This window comes from Leopardus geoffroyi, chromosome C1 (assembly GCF_018350155.1).
Source record: "Leopardus geoffroyi isolate Oge1 chromosome C1, O.geoffroyi_Oge1_pat1.0, whole genome shotgun sequence".
Classification (NCBI taxonomy): domain Eukaryota; kingdom Metazoa; phylum Chordata; class Mammalia; order Carnivora; family Felidae; genus Leopardus; species Leopardus geoffroyi.
This window is the reverse complement of record NC_059328.1, coordinates 143,331,260-143,351,968: the sequence shown is the minus strand read 5'-3', so window position 1 is coordinate 143,351,968 and position 20,709 is coordinate 143,331,260. Positions and strand designations below refer to the sequence as shown.

The 20,709-nt window shown below is 40.6% G+C and overlaps 2 protein-coding genes across 24 annotated transcripts in view; one reads left to right on the top strand and one right to left on the bottom strand.

Annotated features, from left to right (window-relative positions):
• The window catches only part of PRPF40A (pre-mRNA processing factor 40 homolog A), a 54,181-nt gene extending 52,812 nt beyond the window's left edge, over positions 1-1,369 (top strand). For all 12 annotated transcript variants that reach the window (XM_045479860.1, XM_045479858.1, XM_045479859.1 and 9 more), the window contains one exon: positions 323-1,369. In XM_045479860.1, coding sequence (XP_045335816.1) covers positions 323-415 — 93 coding nt within the window. In that variant the 3' untranslated portion in view covers positions 416-1,369. The remainder of the gene's footprint in view (positions 1-322) is intronic.
• Positions 1,370-7,031: 5,662 nt separating this feature from the next.
• Positions 7,032-20,709, bottom strand: part of FMNL2 (formin like 2) — a 314,932-nt gene continuing 301,254 nt past the window's right edge. For 4 of the 12 annotated variants that reach the window (XM_045479837.1, XM_045479842.1, XM_045479847.1 and 1 more), the window contains 5 exons: positions 18,623-18,786; positions 17,608-17,709; positions 15,534-15,632; positions 14,691-14,814; positions 7,032-9,117 (listed from right to left, as the gene is read on the bottom strand). In XM_045479837.1, the coding sequence (XP_045335793.1) occupies positions 9,008-9,117; positions 14,691-14,814; positions 15,534-15,632; positions 17,608-17,709; positions 18,623-18,786 (599 nt within the window). In that variant the 3' untranslated portion in view covers positions 7,032-9,007. Of the gene's footprint in view, positions 9,118-10,955; positions 11,052-12,613; positions 12,740-14,690; positions 14,815-15,533; positions 15,633-17,607; positions 17,710-18,622; positions 18,787-20,709 lie in introns of those variants that run through there. The other 8 variants (XM_045479839.1, XM_045479844.1, XM_045479843.1 and 5 more) reach the window with 5 other exon arrangements.

Below are 20,709 nucleotides of genomic sequence, written 5' to 3'. Positions count from 1 at the left end.
TAGCAAGGAATATAGTGCCTTAGGTAATGAACCCCCCCCCCCCCCATTAAATGGAAACAAGATGTTTCATATTCAGTGGTGTAACAGGAAGGAAAAGTAACCAGTGTTAAAAGTTTGTTCTGTCTCCCCTAATATAACCAAGGAGTAGTGAGCAGCTCATTGGTAGACTTTTGGGAAAGAGGGCAGTCCTTAAACTGGTGTGATGGGTTTGTTGCTATGGAAAAGAATCCGTATAAATTTTGGATTTTTGTTTTAAAAGGTTTAATACTACTTAATATTTTGAGCACTGGCATTAAATGTAATTGTATACAATGTCTTTCAGGGGAATTGGGATACTTCTGGCAGTGAGCTGAGTGAAGGGGAATTGGAAAAGCGCAGAAGGACCCTTCTGGAGCAACTGGATGATGATCAATAAATTATACCAAATATATGTTTACAGTATGATTTAAAGTCTAATTCAGACCAGGGACTCTATTTTAAAGTTCAATTGAAATAACACTGGGTTTTAATTATATCACAGGAAAAAAAAAAGTGCATTTAAGTATTGTTATTGTGGACTTTATAAAAGCAAAGGAAATTGAAAATAACTTTTGATTCTGTATCAAGAATCATATTTTCATACGGTCATAACTGTCTTTCTGAGACCCTTTCATAGGGCACTGCAGGATGGATTAAAGGTGGCAATTTACTGATAACTGCAGATGTCTCTACTTTGTTCTGAAGTCTAAGTCATGAGGCGATTTGATTTACTTTATAGAAGTTGGATTTTGAAGATATAACGAAAAATTTTTTGATATTTAGTAGTACAAAAAAAGCACCAGCAACTGATAAAACTGCTTTTTTGTGCACTACCCAACTGGTTAAAGCTGATACGATCTTTTATGGTGAACTCAGAAATAGGTGTTCATAATGGAAACCTGGTAGACCCTTAACTATAGTGGTGCTAATGAGCACCTACTATAATAAAGCCACCATTATTTTTTATGAAACATCGGAGTACATTTTAAAAAGGCTGTCGTGAGGGCATTATTTTGAGGTGATGTTTAAAAAGATAACATCAAATCAAATTGTAAATTAGTTTAAATATATTTGCCTTAAGGACCTACTAAAGAATGTGCCACCAAACTTTAAGTGATAGTTGCAATATCCTTGTCTGAAACAAAAATCAATGTTGACTTAAACATTTTCTTTAACAGTTGTCTTTTTTTTTTTAAATCCAATCTTTTCTCTTGCTTTTTTTCATTGAGGAAGTCTTTTATCTTCCCTACTCACTGAGAAGTATTGACTTCGTGGTACACATTCTAAAGCATTTCTGATTTGAATATTTTTGTACATTTTTATCAATTATTAAACCTTCTCTTCTAGCGTGTACTAGTATTTATTTCTACTTAAACTACTCAGCTCTAAGAAAATTGTATTATCATTTAAAGATACTAAATCCTTGAAATTTTGCCTCATCTTACCCATATAGCTAGGTTACTTTACCTTTTTAATAATTAGAATATTATAAATCCGTACATTTGAAGCCCCTATAATTTTTTTGATCTACAAATTTCCTATAGAAAACTTTAGAGAGGCAGTGGTTTGAAGCTAGAATACTCTTTACATGCTAACTTTTGCAAGTTGGTAATGTAATTTATACTATTTTCCTTCAGTGCAGGAGATTTTTTTAATAAGTAAATATTAGCACATAGTCTTTGGCATTATGTATTTTTTTATTTTGGACACTTGGAGCAATCCTATTTCAATTGGCATTTAGAAGAACAAAAAGTTCATCTTATTTTTCCTTCACCATTCTAATGAAATGACCAGGACTACTCTCCCATCCCTGCCCACTGTTTCAAGCCTCAAGAAAAAGGGGGTGGGAAAGTTGTTTCTACTCTGCCAAGTCATTTTTCTGCTGTGAAAACTGACAGGACTGTGGAAAATGAGAATATCCTTAGAATATGTGAAGTAATGAAGTTGCTTACTTGAGGGTTGGTCTCTTATTGTATATTAGAACCAAAACATATAACAACCTTGGCAATAGGGAGTTGCCTAGATTTAATTTTCAAACGTCTCATAATGATAGTTAATATCACTAATCATGTCAGACACTTGACATGGAAGTCAGTGGTAAAATCTTTAAAGTGCATATCATATTGGCAGAAGTACTAGTGGTGTTTCACAAGAGAATTTAGAATCTGTAAAATTTTAATTCCATGAATGATGGGTTTTTTAAGTTTTAATTTTTCTATTTAAATAAAAACATATTGATATGTTTTAGCATGTCCTCAAAATAGATTTCTGTATTTCTTAGAGGTACTGTCTTATCACCTCACATTCCTTTAATACAAATTCAAGTTTCTCTGTAGTTCATCCATGAAAATTATTTGACCTAAAAACAAAACTACTGAAATTGCAATTCAAAATAGAATATCTTTATTATAAGAGATATAACTGAAGTGACTATAATCCTTGCTTACTTTAACAAACACATCAAATGGAATTTAGTTACCAAAAAGATACTCTATAACCCTGAGGGCACAGGTGATGGAAACTTTTGTTATAGCAAGAGTTCTTTGTGAATGTTTTTAATTTACTAGATTAGGTTTCTAAATTTTCAGTCTGCTACAACCTGAAATGTCTTAGAATATTGGTTCTGTTAAACAGATTTGTTCAAACTCCTTATGGAACGTGTGTTCAAACAGGGAAGTATGTTTATTTGCAGATGAGGGGAATTTATACTTTTCAGTTAAGCATCAGACTCTTAGGTAAATGAGGGTTTTTCTTCCCTCTGTAACATCAATACTAATGAATTATTGGATTAAATTTACTAATATATTTAATAACATAATAGTCTAAGAATCTCAAATATTTGATGTTTTCTTTTTCTTGCAGTCCAGTAATTCCTATATGGGAAAATTGAATTTGTATGAAGTGAATTTAGTCAGTATGATGAATTCTTTACACTTTCCCAAATTTATTTAAATAATGGTTTTAAATAAAAGCAATGGTCCTTTTTTTTGTTTAACACAGCAAGAGTATTTCATTAATACCCATATGAGCTTCAGCATATAGATCAGTCATGTTTTTCAACAATAAACTTCACTTTTTATGCCTCCCAGTAAATTCGAAAATGATCAAAATGTCACAGCTTGACTTTTGCTAATTGGGCCTCAATTCATACAACTATAAAATAAAAATGGCCTAGAGTAAGGCCTAAATTCATTGGTGGAGTAAAGAAAATGTAAAAGCTGAAATGTCTCTACGTTTATCTGGAAACACGGTCCATAATTATCATTTTTCAAAGGGCCTTTGTCCTGTGTTACCAAGCATTTGTCTAGATGATCCTGGTTTTATCCCAGTGTTAATGGTCAACTCAGTGCTGACTAGGCAGCCACTTTTCTCTGCATCCAGAAAGGGGGTAGCCTTATAAAGATTTTTCTTTTTTTATAGTTTAGATGCTATTTGAGAGAGAGAACGGTTTCTAATCAAATAGTGCCCAGGGAGGAGTGACGAATGCTTTATAGAATATTTAAGAGTATTATGTAATTTAAATGTAAAGTACAAAACTAAGGAACCAAATAAACATTTCTAAAAGCAACATAAGGCAAAGCACATTAATTCCTTGTATCTTAAATCAGGCTGCTGCTTTTCCCCTTGGGGATGTATCTCAGTACCAGGTACAATTTTAATTCTTTCATATTTTCTAGGAAAAACTGTACGTAAAGGAAAAGCAAAATGTCATGAGTAGTTTTTCACAGAACTGTGTTCTAGATATGCTATTAAGCCTATTTCAGTCTAATGATTCTTACCTTTATTAAATCTTACCTTGGTCTCAAGTTTTTCAGTTGTTTGGACTTAAATGATAGGTTCCTTGGAGACAGGGATTTGTGTTTCATTAACTGCTATATCCTGTGGATTAAGACAGTGCCTGGCACACAGTAGGCGTACATTGAATGAATGTAAAATTTTAGTTGACAGACTTACCCAATATCCATGGTACCCAGCCTCTGCATTATAGGAGATGCTTGAAAAAGCATCATGCAATAATCTATACTAAACCACAACTAAAGCCACATACATAATCGAAATGCACTGAGGACAAGTTCTAGTGATTGTACCTTGTCACTTTTACTACAGAAATTTCCAAAAGCTTGTTAGAACATGTAACTTCCATGTAGTTTTGAGTAGGAAAGGAAATCCCTTGTGATTTAAAACATAGTTTTCATATTCATAAGTTAATATTATAGTAGTTCAAAAGTAGTAATTTAGCTAGATCAGAATTGGTCTTTAAAGGCCGTGCTGGAAACAACAAAATTCCTAAATTCTAAACTGAGAATTATTTCAGGCTGTTTCCAACAAAGCGTGAGGTATGGGAAGTGAAAAAATGGGGCTCTGATTACACACTCCATTCTCCATTTTATTTAGCTTGTCTCCTTGGCCTAAGTTCCTTAAGTTTAAGTAGATTTTCTGTGCTTTTCAGACTTGCTACATAAAAACTGCTTTTGTGACTCCATAGGATCTATGCTTCAAGGCCATCTTGTTATTGTTAATGACTGGTAATTGCCCCAGGTATAATGGCCTATTGCTGTTTGCAATTTAGGGGAACTAACAACTCCCCACCCCAGTTTTCATTCATAGCCTGAAACAGAGTGGCTGCCTAATCAGAATCCAAAAGCCATTTCTTAATGCCCTTTTATGCTGTTCCTTGGGGTATCGAAAATGTGCTATTTATAAATATTCTTTTATTTTGACCCTGCCTGAAACTTTGGTAGGTTTGGTCTCTTGCCTACCTCTCTACAACTAAACTGAAGATTTGTTCTGAAAGGTGAGTAATAATAGGGGGAACAGGTTTCTATTTTCTGTGTTTGTAATTACCAGATTTTCTGTTTATATATTGTTCTGATGTAAAGAACCTTAATAGTTATATAAAATTAGACTTTTGTAAATAAATATAATTTATTAGAAAAAATGACATCTTTTTACTAAGTAAATTGGATTTGTGTCAACTTTTTCATTTAAGCACCCCTCTCATATGCAGCAGTTTTGTGCTGTGAGAGGCTAGATGCCCACATTGTTTCCTCAGTGTCATACTTGATTTTCTCTATAAGAATTAGACCAAAGAAAGTCAACAACTTGATGCACTTTTTCAAGTTTCAGATTTTTTCTTGAAAATAGAGCAGGTATTAGTTTTAAGAGAAAAATTAATCCTTTCATATACCGGCCCAATCGTTTTTGCAGACACTTCTGATAAAATTTTTTAAAACATCTTAGGGCTAAGAGCAGTTTTATCACATTAATTGGTATGTGAATTGTGAAGCTATTATAAAAGCATATCTTCCAATGTAAAAGATAATTTCACAAAATCCAGTATGTTGAACCACAGTGATGTATCAAGTCCCGTTCTGGGCTGAGCATTGTTGAGTCAGCAGGGCCCTTTGGACATTCATTGCAGTGAATTTTAGTGGATTAGAATTTAGACTTTTAGAGGACTGGGAGTGGGGAATCAGGAGACTTAATTCTGAGTCATGGGCAAGCATCTTTAAATGTGGTTAGGGGCACCTGGGTGGCTCAGTCTGTTGAGCAACCAACTTCGGCTCAGGTCGTGATCTCACAGCTCATGAGTTCGAGCCCTGAGTCTGTGCTGAGAGCCTGGAGCCTGCTCGGATTCTGTGTCGCCCTCTCTCTCTCTGCCCCTCCCCCACTTGTGCTCCCTCTCAAAGATGAATAAGCATTAAAACTTAAATGTTACTAATGGTATATAATGGCCTACACCTAACCATATCTACCTCATTTGAACTTACTGCTGTGGTTTGGGTTTGAAAATGTTCTAAATTTGTATAATATTAAAAATCTTATTTCTGGGGCACCTGGGTGGCTCAGTGGGTTAAGTATCCAACCCTTGATCTCAGCTCAGGTCCTGATCTCAGGGTCATGAATTCAAGCCTCACATTGGGCTCCATGCTGGGCATGAAGCCTACTTTACAAAAAAGATCTTGGGGTACATGGGTGGCTCAGTCGGTTGAGCATCCAACTTCAGCTCAGGTCATAATCTCAGAGTTTGTGGGTTCGCACCCCGCGTTGGGCTGTACGCTGACAGCTCAGGGCCTGGAGCCTGCTTCAGATTCTGTCTCCCTCTCTGTCCCTCCCTGGCTCACTCTCTCAAATAAACATTAAAAAAAATTTTTTTTAATGAAAAAAATCTTATTTCTAATACCATGAAGGCACAAACTAGAGAATTTTACTAAGTGAAATTTAACTTTTTCTTCTCTATAAAAATAAAGCTTCAACTACATTGTATAACTGTGGTGCAGTGAGAAGACCACTGAATTGATAACAAAAACCTAATACAACAACTAAATAACTCATGCCCCTGTAAGAAAATTGTTTTAAAGCCACTCGGACAGTTTTCTAAAATATCAAATTTCAGGGGCGCCTGGCTTGCTCAGTCAGTTGAGCATCCGACTTCAGCTCAGGTCATGATCTCGCAGTTTGTGAGTTCGGCCCGTGTCAGGCTGTGTGCTCAGAGCCAGGAACCTGCTTCAGATTCTCTTTCTCTCTGCCCCTCCCCCACTCACACTCACTCTCAAACATTAAAAAATATATATCAAATTTCCTTGCTTCCCTAAAAAGTTATACTGAATGTTGCACGTAAGTTTTTGTAAGGACTTGGAATTATCACTACAAATAACAGTATGTTTGGGCAATGGAGGCCAAAAGGCTTGTACATACCTGGCCAACCATTTGATGTGGTTGTCAGTTGCAAGGTTACCTGGTTACCTCTGTAGTCCACACATAACCTGTCTGTAGACACACAACATCCTCATTGAACAAATCTGGGGGAGGCAATATCTTCACCAAACAAAAGTGCTTCTCTGGAAGCAACAGAATCATTAATGGTTGGGAGATGTATCCCTCACTATGAAAATGTGGTTCCTATGTTCCATATAGCAAGTGATCAAGAGTTTGTATCTTGAGTTTGAGCCATGGAACTAGTAACCGCCCTGCCAAAGTATGCCCCTGAAAGATCACAACATATTACAGGATAGTAGTGTAAATAGTTTATTTGCTCATATGCCATGAAAAGACCAGAAAAGTAACATGAACTGCTTTTTTATAAAACATTTCTAATATTGCTAAGCAGGCCCATTAATAAACAAAAGAACATGCCAACATTATTGTCTATCTGTAGATTAATAAATAATTATTTTAATATATGCTCATTAGCACTGAGCTTTGGAAAACAGCTGCTTGTGATAAAGGGCCGACTACTTGTGTTGTAGCTCATGGTCAAATTGCTTTTTTCACCAAAATGAATGTTGAGTCAACAGACAAAATCTCAGCATGTTCTTTTTAAAGTACACATTTATGAAAATGTGCTAGCAGGTGGCAGTTTTAAAAGTAATTTTTTGTAAATAGGTATGCTAAAGTGAAATGTGGTAACTGATCCCTAAACTGTCCTTGTAGTTAAATATATATATTAAAAAAAAAAAAAAAAAAAACCTATAAGTTAAAATAACATTCAGATTGTATAGCACAGGCTGATGCATTTTTAAACAATATTTACAATATTACCCAGAGGCTTAGGTGGGAATTAAAGTGTAAAAACCATAAAAAACTGCACCAATTTTATAGCAAAATATCTGTACATTTAAAAAGATCATATAACTACACATTATCCAAGGAAAATGGGACCTTCACCAAGGAGCTCACATAAGCACAACATAAAATAAGATTCAGTGGTTAAATACTATACAATAAACTTTACAATTAATATATTGATGTAATGTACCAAGAAGGTAAGCCAGAAGCAGAATGTATATTATGGAAAGTACAAATTAGCTTTAGTCCAGTTTCTGACTTTGGAATGGATCAAGTGCCCTGCCAGAGAGGAAGGAAAAATAACAGTGGCTTAGTTGGCCATTGATTTAGTCCCATTACCTATCATGTAAGCTTAATCCCAATGTGAATATTTCAAGCAATTTAATTGCAATTTCCCATAAAGTAATGTGGGAAATACAAGAATTTAGCTTTGATACGTAATGCAAAATATATCCAATTTATAAAAGGAAGAAGAAGGGGGAAAAAAACTTGCGATTGTCAGAATAAGGCTGGGTTAACTAACACTACTAGCTAGCAGAAGTAATCTTGAATGCTTGTTGATAAAGCTAGTGAGCTTCTCCCTGGCTAGCAAGGCACCAATTTCTATTCTCAGGATTGGCCCATAATAGTCCTCAGAAATCCTAATACTGATTACTGAGATGTTAATTTTAGTGCTAATTAATAAATACATTTGCATTATTTTTTTTAAAAGCTGCCTCTAGCTGAAGAACACAGTACTGCAAATAAGTCTTACACAAATCTGTATGCCACTATATCCTTGCATTCATACCGGTGAACTTTTCTCACAGGGCATCATAACCCTAGCACAGAAGTAGAATGTGTAACGAGATAAGAGTTGAGGGACTTATCCTGTGCCACTGCAATACATCCTGTTTGTACTTTGCTGGGGCTTGCTTATGGACAGCAGTCTGTCATGTGACCTTTTCCTTCTTCCATGTTGCAAGCCCTTTAAAATACAAAGTTGATGGGTATGGCTAAAACACAAAATTCCTTAAGACATCTCAGCAAAGGAAACCCAGAGCAGATTACATCCACGTTATTTACAACTTATCAGGAAACCAGGGTGTGCCATCATGGGACAATCACAATGGCAGATAATGAATGTAATACGAAATTTACATTTTGGTTAAAAAATTGGATAATATACTGGTGTAAAAAGATACCTAATCAAATCAAACCCTATTGCTTTGATTAATCTGAGCAGGTACTTCCACTTTTAGGCACTTGTTAACAAAGGTTGAAAGGAGAGCCCGTCATTTTTAAATTCCTATGTGTTTGCTAAATCTGAGCCCTTAGAATATTTTATCAATGTTCAAGGTTGCAGTTAAAGGGTAGCGCATAAAGTTCATGTGGAGAGTTTCATTCACGCACTCTCTACTCATACAGGCAGGTCTCAGGTTCACATGGTTATTTCGGCACCATTAACAGAACGCAAGTTCTGATCATCAAAGCGCCGCCTGACACTTCTCCTCACCGCATCGGCTCGTCTGTATGGTTGGTTTCTAAGATCTGTAAAGAGAAGATTACCAATAAGAACTGCAACCTTTAGTATCATGTGTCTAAGCAAGACAAAAGTCAGCTGGCAGCCAATCAAAGCAGCTTGTGTAGAAGAGTCAGCTAACAGGCCCTTCAAAATTCATTGAGTATTTGAGCCAAGGACATGTACTTTGCCCTCAATATTTAAACAAAGCAGGATGTAATACTGGTGTGATTCTGGAACTTTTAGAAAAATACAGAGGAGAGGCAACTGCTCCTGTCACTGGCCAGAGAGTCTAGCTGGAGTCTTATTTTGAAGTGTTTCTTCAATTGGAAAAAGCCGTGGCTTAGTTTTCTTTGTTTTTGTTTTTTCTGGAAACTGAGTATCAACAATAATTAAAATGAATCTTAAACTGCAAAACTAATAAGCCCTGTCTTATCTTACCTGAAATTTTAATCCAGGAAGGACACTATGCTTATTTTGCAGAGGTTCCATAATTTTTATTCAATATTAGCTGAAGTCCATTTTTTATTTCGTGAATTAGACACATAATGCCCAATTAACCACTAAAGAAAGATAATCACTAAATCAAAATAATTCTCTATTTCTGTATGTTCTGTCCTGACATAGGTAGTTCCTGTTTTTCATTGGAGGGAAGAAGTTGAACGGGCCCTCCTCAATTTTCCAGTTTGTTTAAAATGTTTGAAGAGAATGTTTAAAATGCCTAACATTAAAACAACAACAACAACAAAGCTTTGTTGAATAAGTGAACCAATCACTGCATATTGGCTCAAGGAGCCATTGTTCTAATGGGATAAAGTGGCATGAACAAGGGATTTTATTCTATGTAAGTATTCTTTAATATGAAAACATGCTTTGCCTAGCAAGCAGGTAAGCTGCTTTTGATAGGGCAGGGCAGGCTTTGTACTTTTTCCCACTGTTTCATTTAATTAGTATATATTTCCCTTTCATTAACTTAATATTATTGACTTGTGTTAGGAAACATTCTATATCTTGAAGGGGAAACATAAACAACAGAATTAAAGCAGATCAAATCTTTGTTTATCCCTTTATCTACTAAGTAGTTTGAAAATGGAGCCAGTGGGCCATATCTGGCCTACAGAATGTTTGGCCTCCAACTTGTATTTTTAAATACAGTTTCCTGATCTTTAAATAATTAATATAAAAAACAAGGTTTCTGATTTCCCTTGGAAAACTGGAGGGCCTGGCAACACTGAGCCCAAATTTTCACATGGCAAAAACAGACTGGAGCTGAGTCAGTGCTGAGACCTAAGCTCTCTGGTTCAGCACAGTTCCCACCAGCTCCTGACTCCTTGGAATTTGGTACCCTGCCCTTCTAAATTCAAGGGAAGAATAGTTTTGTATGCCTTAATCCACTCAAGCTTCTGCTTCTTGGCCCAGAGTGGTAAGGGAAGTTCAGAATTCCACTTCTGGCTAAGTGACTTGTAGCTCTGTGATGCCTGAGTCTTCTGAACAACTGGCTCTAAAGATCATCATCTTCAAAGGCCATAAAGATCATGTTCCCCGGCCAGGAAGTGCTCTCAACTTCTTCAGATCAAAAGAGGTTAACTGCTTAACTCGAAGGCCTAGAAAAGGGTCGGAGAAGGACAGCCTAGCACCCAAAGCAGGTACAATCATCAGCAAATACCCTTGCCCAAGCCATCACACTTAACAACATGGAAGCAGGCCAGAAAGAGTCCAACAGAGAGGCTCTGCCTCACATCACTGAAATGTGAGGTTACAAAGACTTCTCCCTGGTCAGACTCTCACCAGTATCACCCTCAGCCATAGACTGAAACCACTGATCTGCATACAGAGAGAGGAGGAAGCTAAGTAAAAAGTGATGCTTGCCAGCTCTGTGTATCCTCCACCACCGGTGTGCTAGAAGAAATCCTTACCCTCGAGTGAACATTTGGAAATTTAGTGATATTATTCTTCTTTAAGGCTAAACAGAAAAAAAAACAAAAACACAAAATGATGGTTAAGTAAAAATGGGATGAAAATGGAAAGCAATTCAACTTAGTGCTTAACATACCCGGCATGTTAGCCAACAGAGGAAGAGAGTGGGAGGCCATTAATACAAGAGGTGTTAGATAAAACAAGGGAAAGAGGAGAGGATCTTCCCACCCATCCCCTCTGACCACCCAAATCCAAGCTGCTTTGAAATATGGCTCCAGAATGATAGTCCAGCAGCAAAGCTGACAGGAACATTAGCTGAGTAGATGACAGTGTCTAGCCTTGTTAATAAGCACTGGTGGGTAAGTACACTGCAGGGTGGGCAACCACACACCACATCCTTTGAGATCCTCAGTGACAGAGGCACATACATAACAAGCGCAATTCACAGACAAGCTAATGCCACAATCAAAACAGGTACCCCGTTCCATGTCAATCTCAGCACAGGAAGCTAATGGTCATTTCCAATTAGAATATGTGCTTCTCTTATCCATTTTCTAATCAACTGGGCCCTGCAGAGAAGTTTTTCTCTTATCTAGCCATCAGGAACCGAGGGCAGGCTGTTACTTCTTGAAAATCTGGGGTTTTGTTTTGTTTTGATTCTAAGAACAGTGGCATTCTCCGAGAATAGGTTTTTGCTATTAGTGTTTCTAGTTGCCACCATCCTGACCAAAGATGCAGGTCCAGATATGATCTCATCACAAGAGAAATGCCCTGGATTTGACACGGAACTGAGCGACAGTGAAGAAGCACAAATGAGGAAAGACTATGGAGAGCTCCTAAAGCCTTTGTTTTCACTTTCTGCCTCACAGCCTTGTTCCAACGTGATATCTGAATGTGGGCATGACACTCAGGAGAAGAGGTGGAATATACAGCTATGGATTGCCTATATCAACTTATACAGATTTCTAGGTCCAAAGGGCTACTTGCTTATACCATGAGCTCCATCATGCTGTGGGTGATGGCTACAGATGGTATAAGAGAGTTAAGAAAGACCCAATTTACAACTGTGTGTAGTTCACACTTGTTTCTGCAAATCATTTTTCGACTTTAGAGCACTCTGCATTCCTGAGCACTTGCACACAGCTCATTTCATCAAAGCATGTTAAATGAGTACAGAAAAGAGGCTGGTTTAATATCTGTACATTCATGACAAAATAGCAAGTGCTCAATAAATGTTAGGTATGGTAGTTACTGTTATTCATGACTATCATTTTGTGTTCAAAGACACTAGCCCAAAAGACTTGTAACAGCCTACTTGGTCCGAATACTAATTCTCACAGTAGTGCTCTATTTATAGTGTTTTTCTAAAAATTTCTGCAAGCAATTCTATTAATCCAAATCCCTCAGACTCAGACCACCATAGCCGTGTGGATTCCTAGACATACTGAAAGTGGCAGTGAGTAAGCAGTAATGACTGAAATGCAAAACCATGCAGTGTGAAGGCAACATAAAATATAACATGGTGGAGACAGCAATTCCATGCTAGCATATTGGGTGGCCCTAACAGACAGACAGAGGGGCATAAGAGGTCAAAAAATCTGTAGCAACCTTTTAAGAGCATCAGGTGAGAAAGAGTAATAGTTTAGTAATGGTATTCCTCAGTGAGAACAGGTTCGCAGAAAAATCGAGAGCCACGCTTGGCGGTGCGAGCAGTAAAGGGCACAGTCTTCAGCACTGCATTGAAAATGATAGCCAAATAAGACAAACAGCAGAGAGTAAGAGCCAAGATCTATCATATTAGTACATGGTTAGTGCTTTGTTAATCATACCTGGGGAAGGCGAGGGGGGGAAGGGGGGAGGTGGCCAGGGAAGGAGGGAAAGGCAATATATACCCAAGTGAGTTCATAGAGTCTAAAAGAGTTAGTCAGTCTGGGGCTTGGTGGGTGAAAAGTATTTTAATGAGAATAAAACCTGCTCTGTAAGCCGATACTCATTCACCTCCAATGGTGGCTGAATGATTAGGTCAGGCAAATAGAAACTGGACATTTCACTCAGTTTACAAGCCAGATGTCACTGACATGGAGAACAGACTGATGGAAAAGGAACTCTAAGTTCTTAATATGCGAGGCTCGATGCTCGTCTCCCTGCAGTTAATCTTATTACGGCACAGAGGCTAGCAGGTGCTTACCCAAAAAGATCTGTTCCTGGTCTTGCTCAGAGCAGAGCTTCTCCCTCAGTGTGGGGGAAACAACAGGGGGGCTAAACAATGGGGACTTTCCCTAGGGGCCATCTGCAAGTCACTGCAGAGTGAACAATGAGACACTGGCAGACATGCGTGTCCAGATTACGTGTGCGCCATACCGAGGCACTTCACCAGCCACTTACCTATCCACTGACGACTGAGACGGCTTTACTCTTGGCCAGACACTCTTTATTGACTTCCTGTTAGTGATTTATTTACCTATTTTATTTCCTTGGGTTTGAGCTTGTGGGAAAAAAAATTGTGATTTTGGTGGTTTGGGATCGATCCCTATTTACGATGCTGACTGAGCTATTAACAAAAAATGAGAAGTCAAAAATCTGAAAGTTACATTTCTTAAAAATTAGGACAATGGAGGAAATGTGACTAATGACTGCACATTTGATATTAAAAAGTTGTTAGTTTTGGAGGTGTGTGATAATGGTTCTATGGCTGTATTTGTTTGCTTTATTAAATAGTCCTTATCTTTTGAAGACGCCAACAGAAATATAACCAGATGAAACTGTATGTCTTATATTTGCTTCAAAATAATCCTACAGGTTGGTAAATGGGGAGCAGGCAGAAGCAGACAAGTAACAAGACTGGCCATGAGTTGAAAATTATTAATAGGTGATGAGCATATGGGAACTCATCATACTATTCTCTACAGTTTTGCATGGCATATTTTCTAAATTTCCTACAGTAAAAAAAAAGTTTGAAGTCTCTTGGAAGCTAATAAACAGTATTCATATGCAACAGACAAGAAAGGAAAGTCACTAGTAGCCACAGTCATAAGGTAGTGGCTCAAATTACTTTCCCGATCTGTAAGAGAATGCAGTATCTCTACAGAACGGATTCAAGCAGCAAGCATTAGGCTACAACTTAATCAGACAAGGACCAGGCTGGGTTAGGCACCACTCACTGAAAACCGTGGGCTAGCAGCCTGCTGGCCCATTAGAATGAAAGCACCGGCTCCTTATTTCCTACTGTCCTCAGTTACGCTGAAGGAGTAAAAAAGCTCATAAAGAGCATGCTGGAACAATGTGCATTGACTCCGGTTAGTACACAACCCTGCATGGGCTTTATCCATAGTATTTATTTTAACCAGGCACTTGGGTAGGAGTGGCCACATAGAAAATGGAGCAGGCTAACAAATCAAAGACAATGGAAAACCATCAGAAGGCGGGGCCTGGTGAAATCTGCAACATTCCAATGATAATGAGAAACATTTTTCAGAGAGTGCTGGGTCTCCTTGACAGGCAGTATACAGCCACTATAAATATGCTTCTAACACTAGCATGGAGTTCCCCTTTATTCTGGACCTGAATAAAGTCACCTGAAGAACTTGTAAACCCTGGATAAAAGCAGCAGCACAATGGGCGAGTAGCTCACTAGGGGTAAGATCAGTGGGGTCTCTATGGGCCACAACGAGAAAATATCTTTTACCTGTGATAATGTCTTCAATGGCGCCATCTTTCCCTTCATATACATGTCTGTTATCTTTAACTTGTCGCCTTCTTAATTCTGCAATTAATTCTTGCTGCTGCCTTTTTGATTTGTGGGAAGGAGACTGAGCAGAAAAAAAATGGCAGAGATTAGTGGGACCAGCACCACTGGTCCAAATGTGCCTGATCATTGAATAAGCAGCCTCAGCCAAAAACACAAATGGCACCATTCCAACATTCTGCCCACAGAAAAACTCAGAAAGCTTCTGGGATGAAAACAAACTTTCTCTGAAGCACACACAAAACTCCAGCTGGCAGCAGTGGGAAGGCTGCATCCTGCAGCCACAAGAGACAGCTGGTATTAACCATGGACTTCTTAAACTTTGGTGCAGAGGACCATGATGAAGAACACTCTGACTTGCCAGCCTTTGTGGTCTTTACCTGGGCTGCTTCCCTCCAGGGAATGCTCCTCCCCATGCCTTGTAGCGAAGCCCTCCAGCTCTCATGGCCAGCACCAACGGCAACCCCACGAAGCCTTCCCTGGACGCTAAGCAGTTACTCATCAGGTTATCTGGTGTGACCTCACTGTATATCCACCTGAGATTTAAGTGCCTGATCTCTGTAAACTTGGAAACGCTACACAAACATGCTCTTCACCTCATTCCACTGTATGCTGAACAAAGTAGTGAATAACAAATCCATGTACCACGTCTGCAAGCCCTAGAAGGAAGCTGTAAGGCTCCTGTGCAAATCCGGCTTTTTGCCCCTCTTTCCTGCTGGCTTCGAGGAACCACGAGGGCCTCCCCTCCCAGGAGGACAGTCTCAGGGGTCAGGCACTTCTCACCTTTGGGTCCTGCTGCTCCATCAGGGCTTCTTGCTCCAGGAGTTTTTCCATGAGTGCTTGTTCCTGCTTTTTCCTCAGCTCATTTTCCTCTTCGGCTTGCTGGGTCAAATCAAAAGAACCCAAAGATTACGTCAGTGGGAATGATGGCAATCAAGATTCTTTTAAAGTCACTCTTAGACGATCTTGATGAGCCAGGAATCAGAGTGAACAGAAAGCTTACAAGATCTACCACTTAAGTCTATGCAGGGCTCTGATCCGGGCTTTCACTGTTGGTCTACAGGACATCTCCTAGCAATTCCAATTCTGGTCCAGAAATCCCTTCCTGATGACCCCCTTCTCCACTCACAATGCTCCTCAGTCTCAGTCCCACAGATGTGGGACTTCTGGCAGCTCTGCTCCATGATCGTCACATGAGTTTATTTTGCTTCCAGAATCTGTCCACCTACCTACAGTTTCTCTGAAAGCAGGAGTTCAGATTCCTCTCCTTGTGCCCGCGGTTAGGGGGAAATCTCCATTCATTTGCCTCTTTTTTCCTTCAAGGGTCTCACCTGAGTGACACTCTCAGGTCTCTCCCCACAGCTCACTCCTCCCCAAGGGCAGCAGAGTGACTAGTCTGTCTGATAAATTTGGGACATGGAATCAAACAGGCTCAGCTCAGCCCTCTTGGGCATTCTCTCTTTTGAAGCCAGCCTCCCTTAAGTGTGGTCCCAGCACATCACAAGAATCACTTTGAGTGATCTCTGCAGCACGCTGGCATCACCAGCCCGGTGAACCCAGGGTACCACGGTCAGCAGCAGCTGGTGACCGGTGACATTCTCACCTCTCACAGCTCCCAGTGATTTTTTGCCATGTTTGGGTTCATCCCCACTTTTCCTTTTGCCAACAGCTTATGATTATCACGGCTACACAAAGCCATGCTGAGAGAAGGTGGCTAAATAACGTAACCTTCCGAATTTCAGTAAAAGGCCAAAGGATAGTTCTGGAGCTAGAGAAGTGACCCACTATATCCGACAGGATGTTTCTCAAAAATGATGACCCTGCCACCTTCTTCCTCCTCCTCCGATCATACTCTTCCTTCTTCCACCAAGGTTATAGGGTAGACAACCCTGGAGTGTAACGTCTGCAATATCTCCTAAGTATAAGAACATCCCTTAACGCCCCCCCTCAACCCCGCCTCCCCCCCACCCCACCTCCCGGTCCTTCTTTCTCAGGAACAAATTCTTCCAACACATACCTCTTTGGGTCACATGATTTTTCAAAACCATAGCCCTGGATTGGGTCAAATATCCTATTTAAAGGAAGGGCCACTGAGCGCCTGGGTAGCTCAGTCAGTTAAGCATCCGATTCTTGATTTTGGCTCAGGTCATGATTTCACAGTTTGTGAGTCTGAGCCCTGCATCAGGCTCTGCGCTGATAGTGTGGAGCCTGCTTGGGATTCTCTCTCTCTCTCCCCCCCTCGCTCTCTGCCCCTAACCCATACCCCCTCATGCTCTCTCTCTCAAAAGAAACAAACTTTAAAAAATAAATAAATAAAGGAAGGGCTATTACTGGTCCAGATGAGGAAACAGACAGTAACTATCCTTCCTGGTGCCATCTTTCAGTCCCCACTAGAGAAAGGTCTAGATGACCTAAAGGCCTGGGCAGGACACACCCAAGCAGGCTGTCTCTGACCTCAGCTACAGAGCCCTTGCCGGAGGCCTGAGTCCGCTCCCTTGACTTGTCCCACAACTGCACGGGAGGCCTGGAGTTTCTAAGTCCCTCACTCTGCCCACAGGAGTGAACGGTCAGGAAGGAAGTGATGGTCCTGGAGTGTCTCACTTGCCCCAAAGGGCAGCCAAGAGCTTTAGTCTTCAGGCTGAGCCCCAGTCCTGGCTGGGTAGAGAAAGGAAGCCTCACGGGTGAGGACCTCCACAGGACTGGAGACTGCGGCCTCACACTGACCTCCCACATCAGCTCCCTAGAGGACAGGGAAGGCCTCTGCACAGCCGCAGAGACTCCGGCACAGCTCTGGGGGGACACCCATTTGAGAAATAATGCCAAGGAAGACTTTAAAGGACCCCATGCTCCTATTTACCTTATAGGCTTTCACAAACCGGACAAAGACGGGAAAGAAGACAGAGGGTGGCGTCGTCTTGGGGTTTTCTCCAAAATACTTCACCACATCATCAAAAGCATCCTGTAAAGAAACAAACTTCTCTTGAGTTTCGTAAAGTCGAGCATCTGAACTTGACTCTGTGGGGGAAGAGCAGCAGCAAAGTAGCAGGGAGGATCCAGCCGCCACCACAGCTCGTCTGTCCCTCTCATTTCCCCACGACTCTCTAGGGACTCCTGTTTCCTCCGAAAGTCCAGGCAAAGGTGACCAGAAGAAGGTGATAGTGCCACACAGGAATTCATCTCTGGGACCCCCTGCACTTGTGCACACCTTCATACAAACAAGAAGCTACCCCTTTTGAGAGCTTCCTAAGGCCAATGGTTTAGAAGGGATCTTAGAAGTCACTCAGACTCCAATCCCACCTCGCGGCTTCAATGCTCCTTATGGTGTTCCCACCTTAGGGATGCTCCGGTCTCCACTTAAATTGTTTCCCGGCACAAGACAGCCTCGTTTGGGAGCCATTGTACCACGTCTGCTTTCTGAGTTCCCACAAAGCTCCGCCTTCCCTTCTATGATGGCATGCACAGTCCATTTTGGCTGTTTTTCAAATGTATACACTTAACCCCCAGTGTAGTATAAGATTTCAAGGTCAAGGCCTACAGAAACCCAACACCCTGGGCAGGAACAGGGTTTTGCTAAGCACAGGAATGACACATGTTGGCTAAAATGAATACAGGACTCACACAGAGGGAGCCTCGGAGTGGCAGGGGAGGGCAAGGGGAGAGGGATGGGCCTCTAGAGAAGAGGCGAAGACTACAAATTAGAAGAGGACAATGAGCAGAACAGGGCACTCCCAGGTCCAATAATCATCGGTTCCATAAGAAAATCTACCCTCGGTAGACAGAGGGCAATCTTCCCCCAAAGCCAGGACTGGCACCCAGGTGGGCTTAAGGGACCCAGTCACTTCCTCATGAGTGTCCAGGGAACAAGTACTTACCTGTGCAATCTTGGCATCATCCTGCAGCTTCTTCAGCTTCCCCTCATTGCTGAGGATGAACTCCTTCAGCAGCGTGTTGTGGTCGTGCATGGTATACTCCCTCTTGGTTAAGTCCATGCCTCTCTGGAGCTCTTTGACGTCCAGCAAAACATTCTCGAGGGAGACTGAAGCAGAGACAGCAATGTCCCCATGAATGTCAAAACCACAGTGTGTGTGGCTGGTAAGCCCAGTTTTCAGTGGATTCCTAGGGTTACTCAAGGGCCGTAGCTCTGATTTCCAGCTTTCAGAGCAGAGATCTTACAATATGAATAATTTACTAGTGCTCACTTCCAGGCACTGCATTAATTTCTATATATGCACTAATTTATTTGCACTATTAGCCCAATTTGCCAGCAACAAAAAAGGCAGCATAAATAGGTTATGTGGCCCTAGATTGTGCAGCTAGGAGGTGGCAGAGGTGGAGCTCAGATAACCATGGACCCCAAATCCTGGGATTATACCCAACTATTCCATTTCTCTTATAGGTGATGATAAGCTGTTGGTTGGTCTGTAGACTCAGAGGTTCCGTAACTGTGCCAGGCCCAAGATTTGGACCTCTTTTACATTTCTGTGGCTCTCCAGCAGGGGGTAGCATTTAAATGCTGAACTTTAGTTATGACTGACCCCTAGAAACCAAGCAACCTTGGGCAGCTTCTTCTGGTCCATCAACCCTACTCTGTTCCTGAAGGGTTCATGTTAATGTAATGAACCCTTCTTCCATCTGCAGTGTGGCCACCCTCCCAGAGCAGGTACATTCCTGCAGCCTCCTGCAGAAGACCAGGCCCCACTTCTGGCTCCCTACTGCCCGATTCTGCTCTGCACATGGATGAATTACAGAACAGGCCAGTTATGTTTTTCCCTTGCTAGACTCACACGGTCTTATTCAACTTTGACTCCTCAATGCTTAGGACAGGGCCACGTCCACAGCAGGGACTCAAAGGTTCACTGGATAAGCAAAGGAGCAAAGGTATAAAGAATCTCTGTCAGCTCACCTGGCCACCAGAGAGAGGACACAGAAAACAATCCAGCCAGAGATCCTCAATCTCTCCACTGTCTGACTTTTTTTCAAATGACACTTTTGGGGAATCTCACTTGAACCAAACAAATCAGCCAAAACAAAAATTTTTATAAAACGTTTTTCTCAGTTACAATTGTGATGCTAAACAATCCCTAATTTAGGCGGAGAAACCTGAAAAAAGGAAAATCACTCCACCAGAAGAGAAGTCCCAGTAACTGCGTAAGTGAGCCCTGTGCCCTCAGTGGGTCTGCTATGGCCCACATTGCACAGCCCTTCACAAAGGACCATTCCCACCTGCATCTCAGTCCCCACTAGGGCGTCCTCGGTACCTACCCCAGCTAACAGTACATCATCTCATTCATTCGTTCGCTCATTTACTTACTCCCCCCATCAATGTGCTAGCGGCTAAGGGAATTACAAAGATACATAAAAATAAAGATATTACTCATAAGTCCACTGGTTGAAACAGACATGTAAATTGTTATAGTAAAATCTGACCCATCGTGTATGAAATAGTATGGAATGCTCTATTGTAAGAACACAAAAGGAGCAGCCATTTTACTTTGAGGAAGTCAAAAAAATCTTGCCCTTAAAGATTCGATTCACCAAGTCTGAAGCAGACCTCAGGAACATGAATTTATAAAAAACACCTTGGCTGCTCAGGGTTCAAGATCCTAAAATGAGAATCAGAGTACGTAACCAACACTGAGGTTAATCTGCATCTTGTTCCTTTTTCTAGCATAACAGCCTTTGGAGAAGACATTGCACATTAGACAGTACACTATGTAAGACACAGGTTCTAGTCCTGTCGCGCTCATGTTCTACCCAGGTGACCTTGGGCAAGACAGTTAACCTCTAAAAATGTCAGTTTTCTCATGTATACATGGGGATACCATTACATACCTATCATAGCCTGGCTGGCTCAGAATCACTGATGATTTAAATGAGAAAAATGCATAAACTGCCATAGCAAAATAACAGCCAAAAGTACTGATAATTTAGCTCCCTCTCAGGCTAACGGCACAATGCT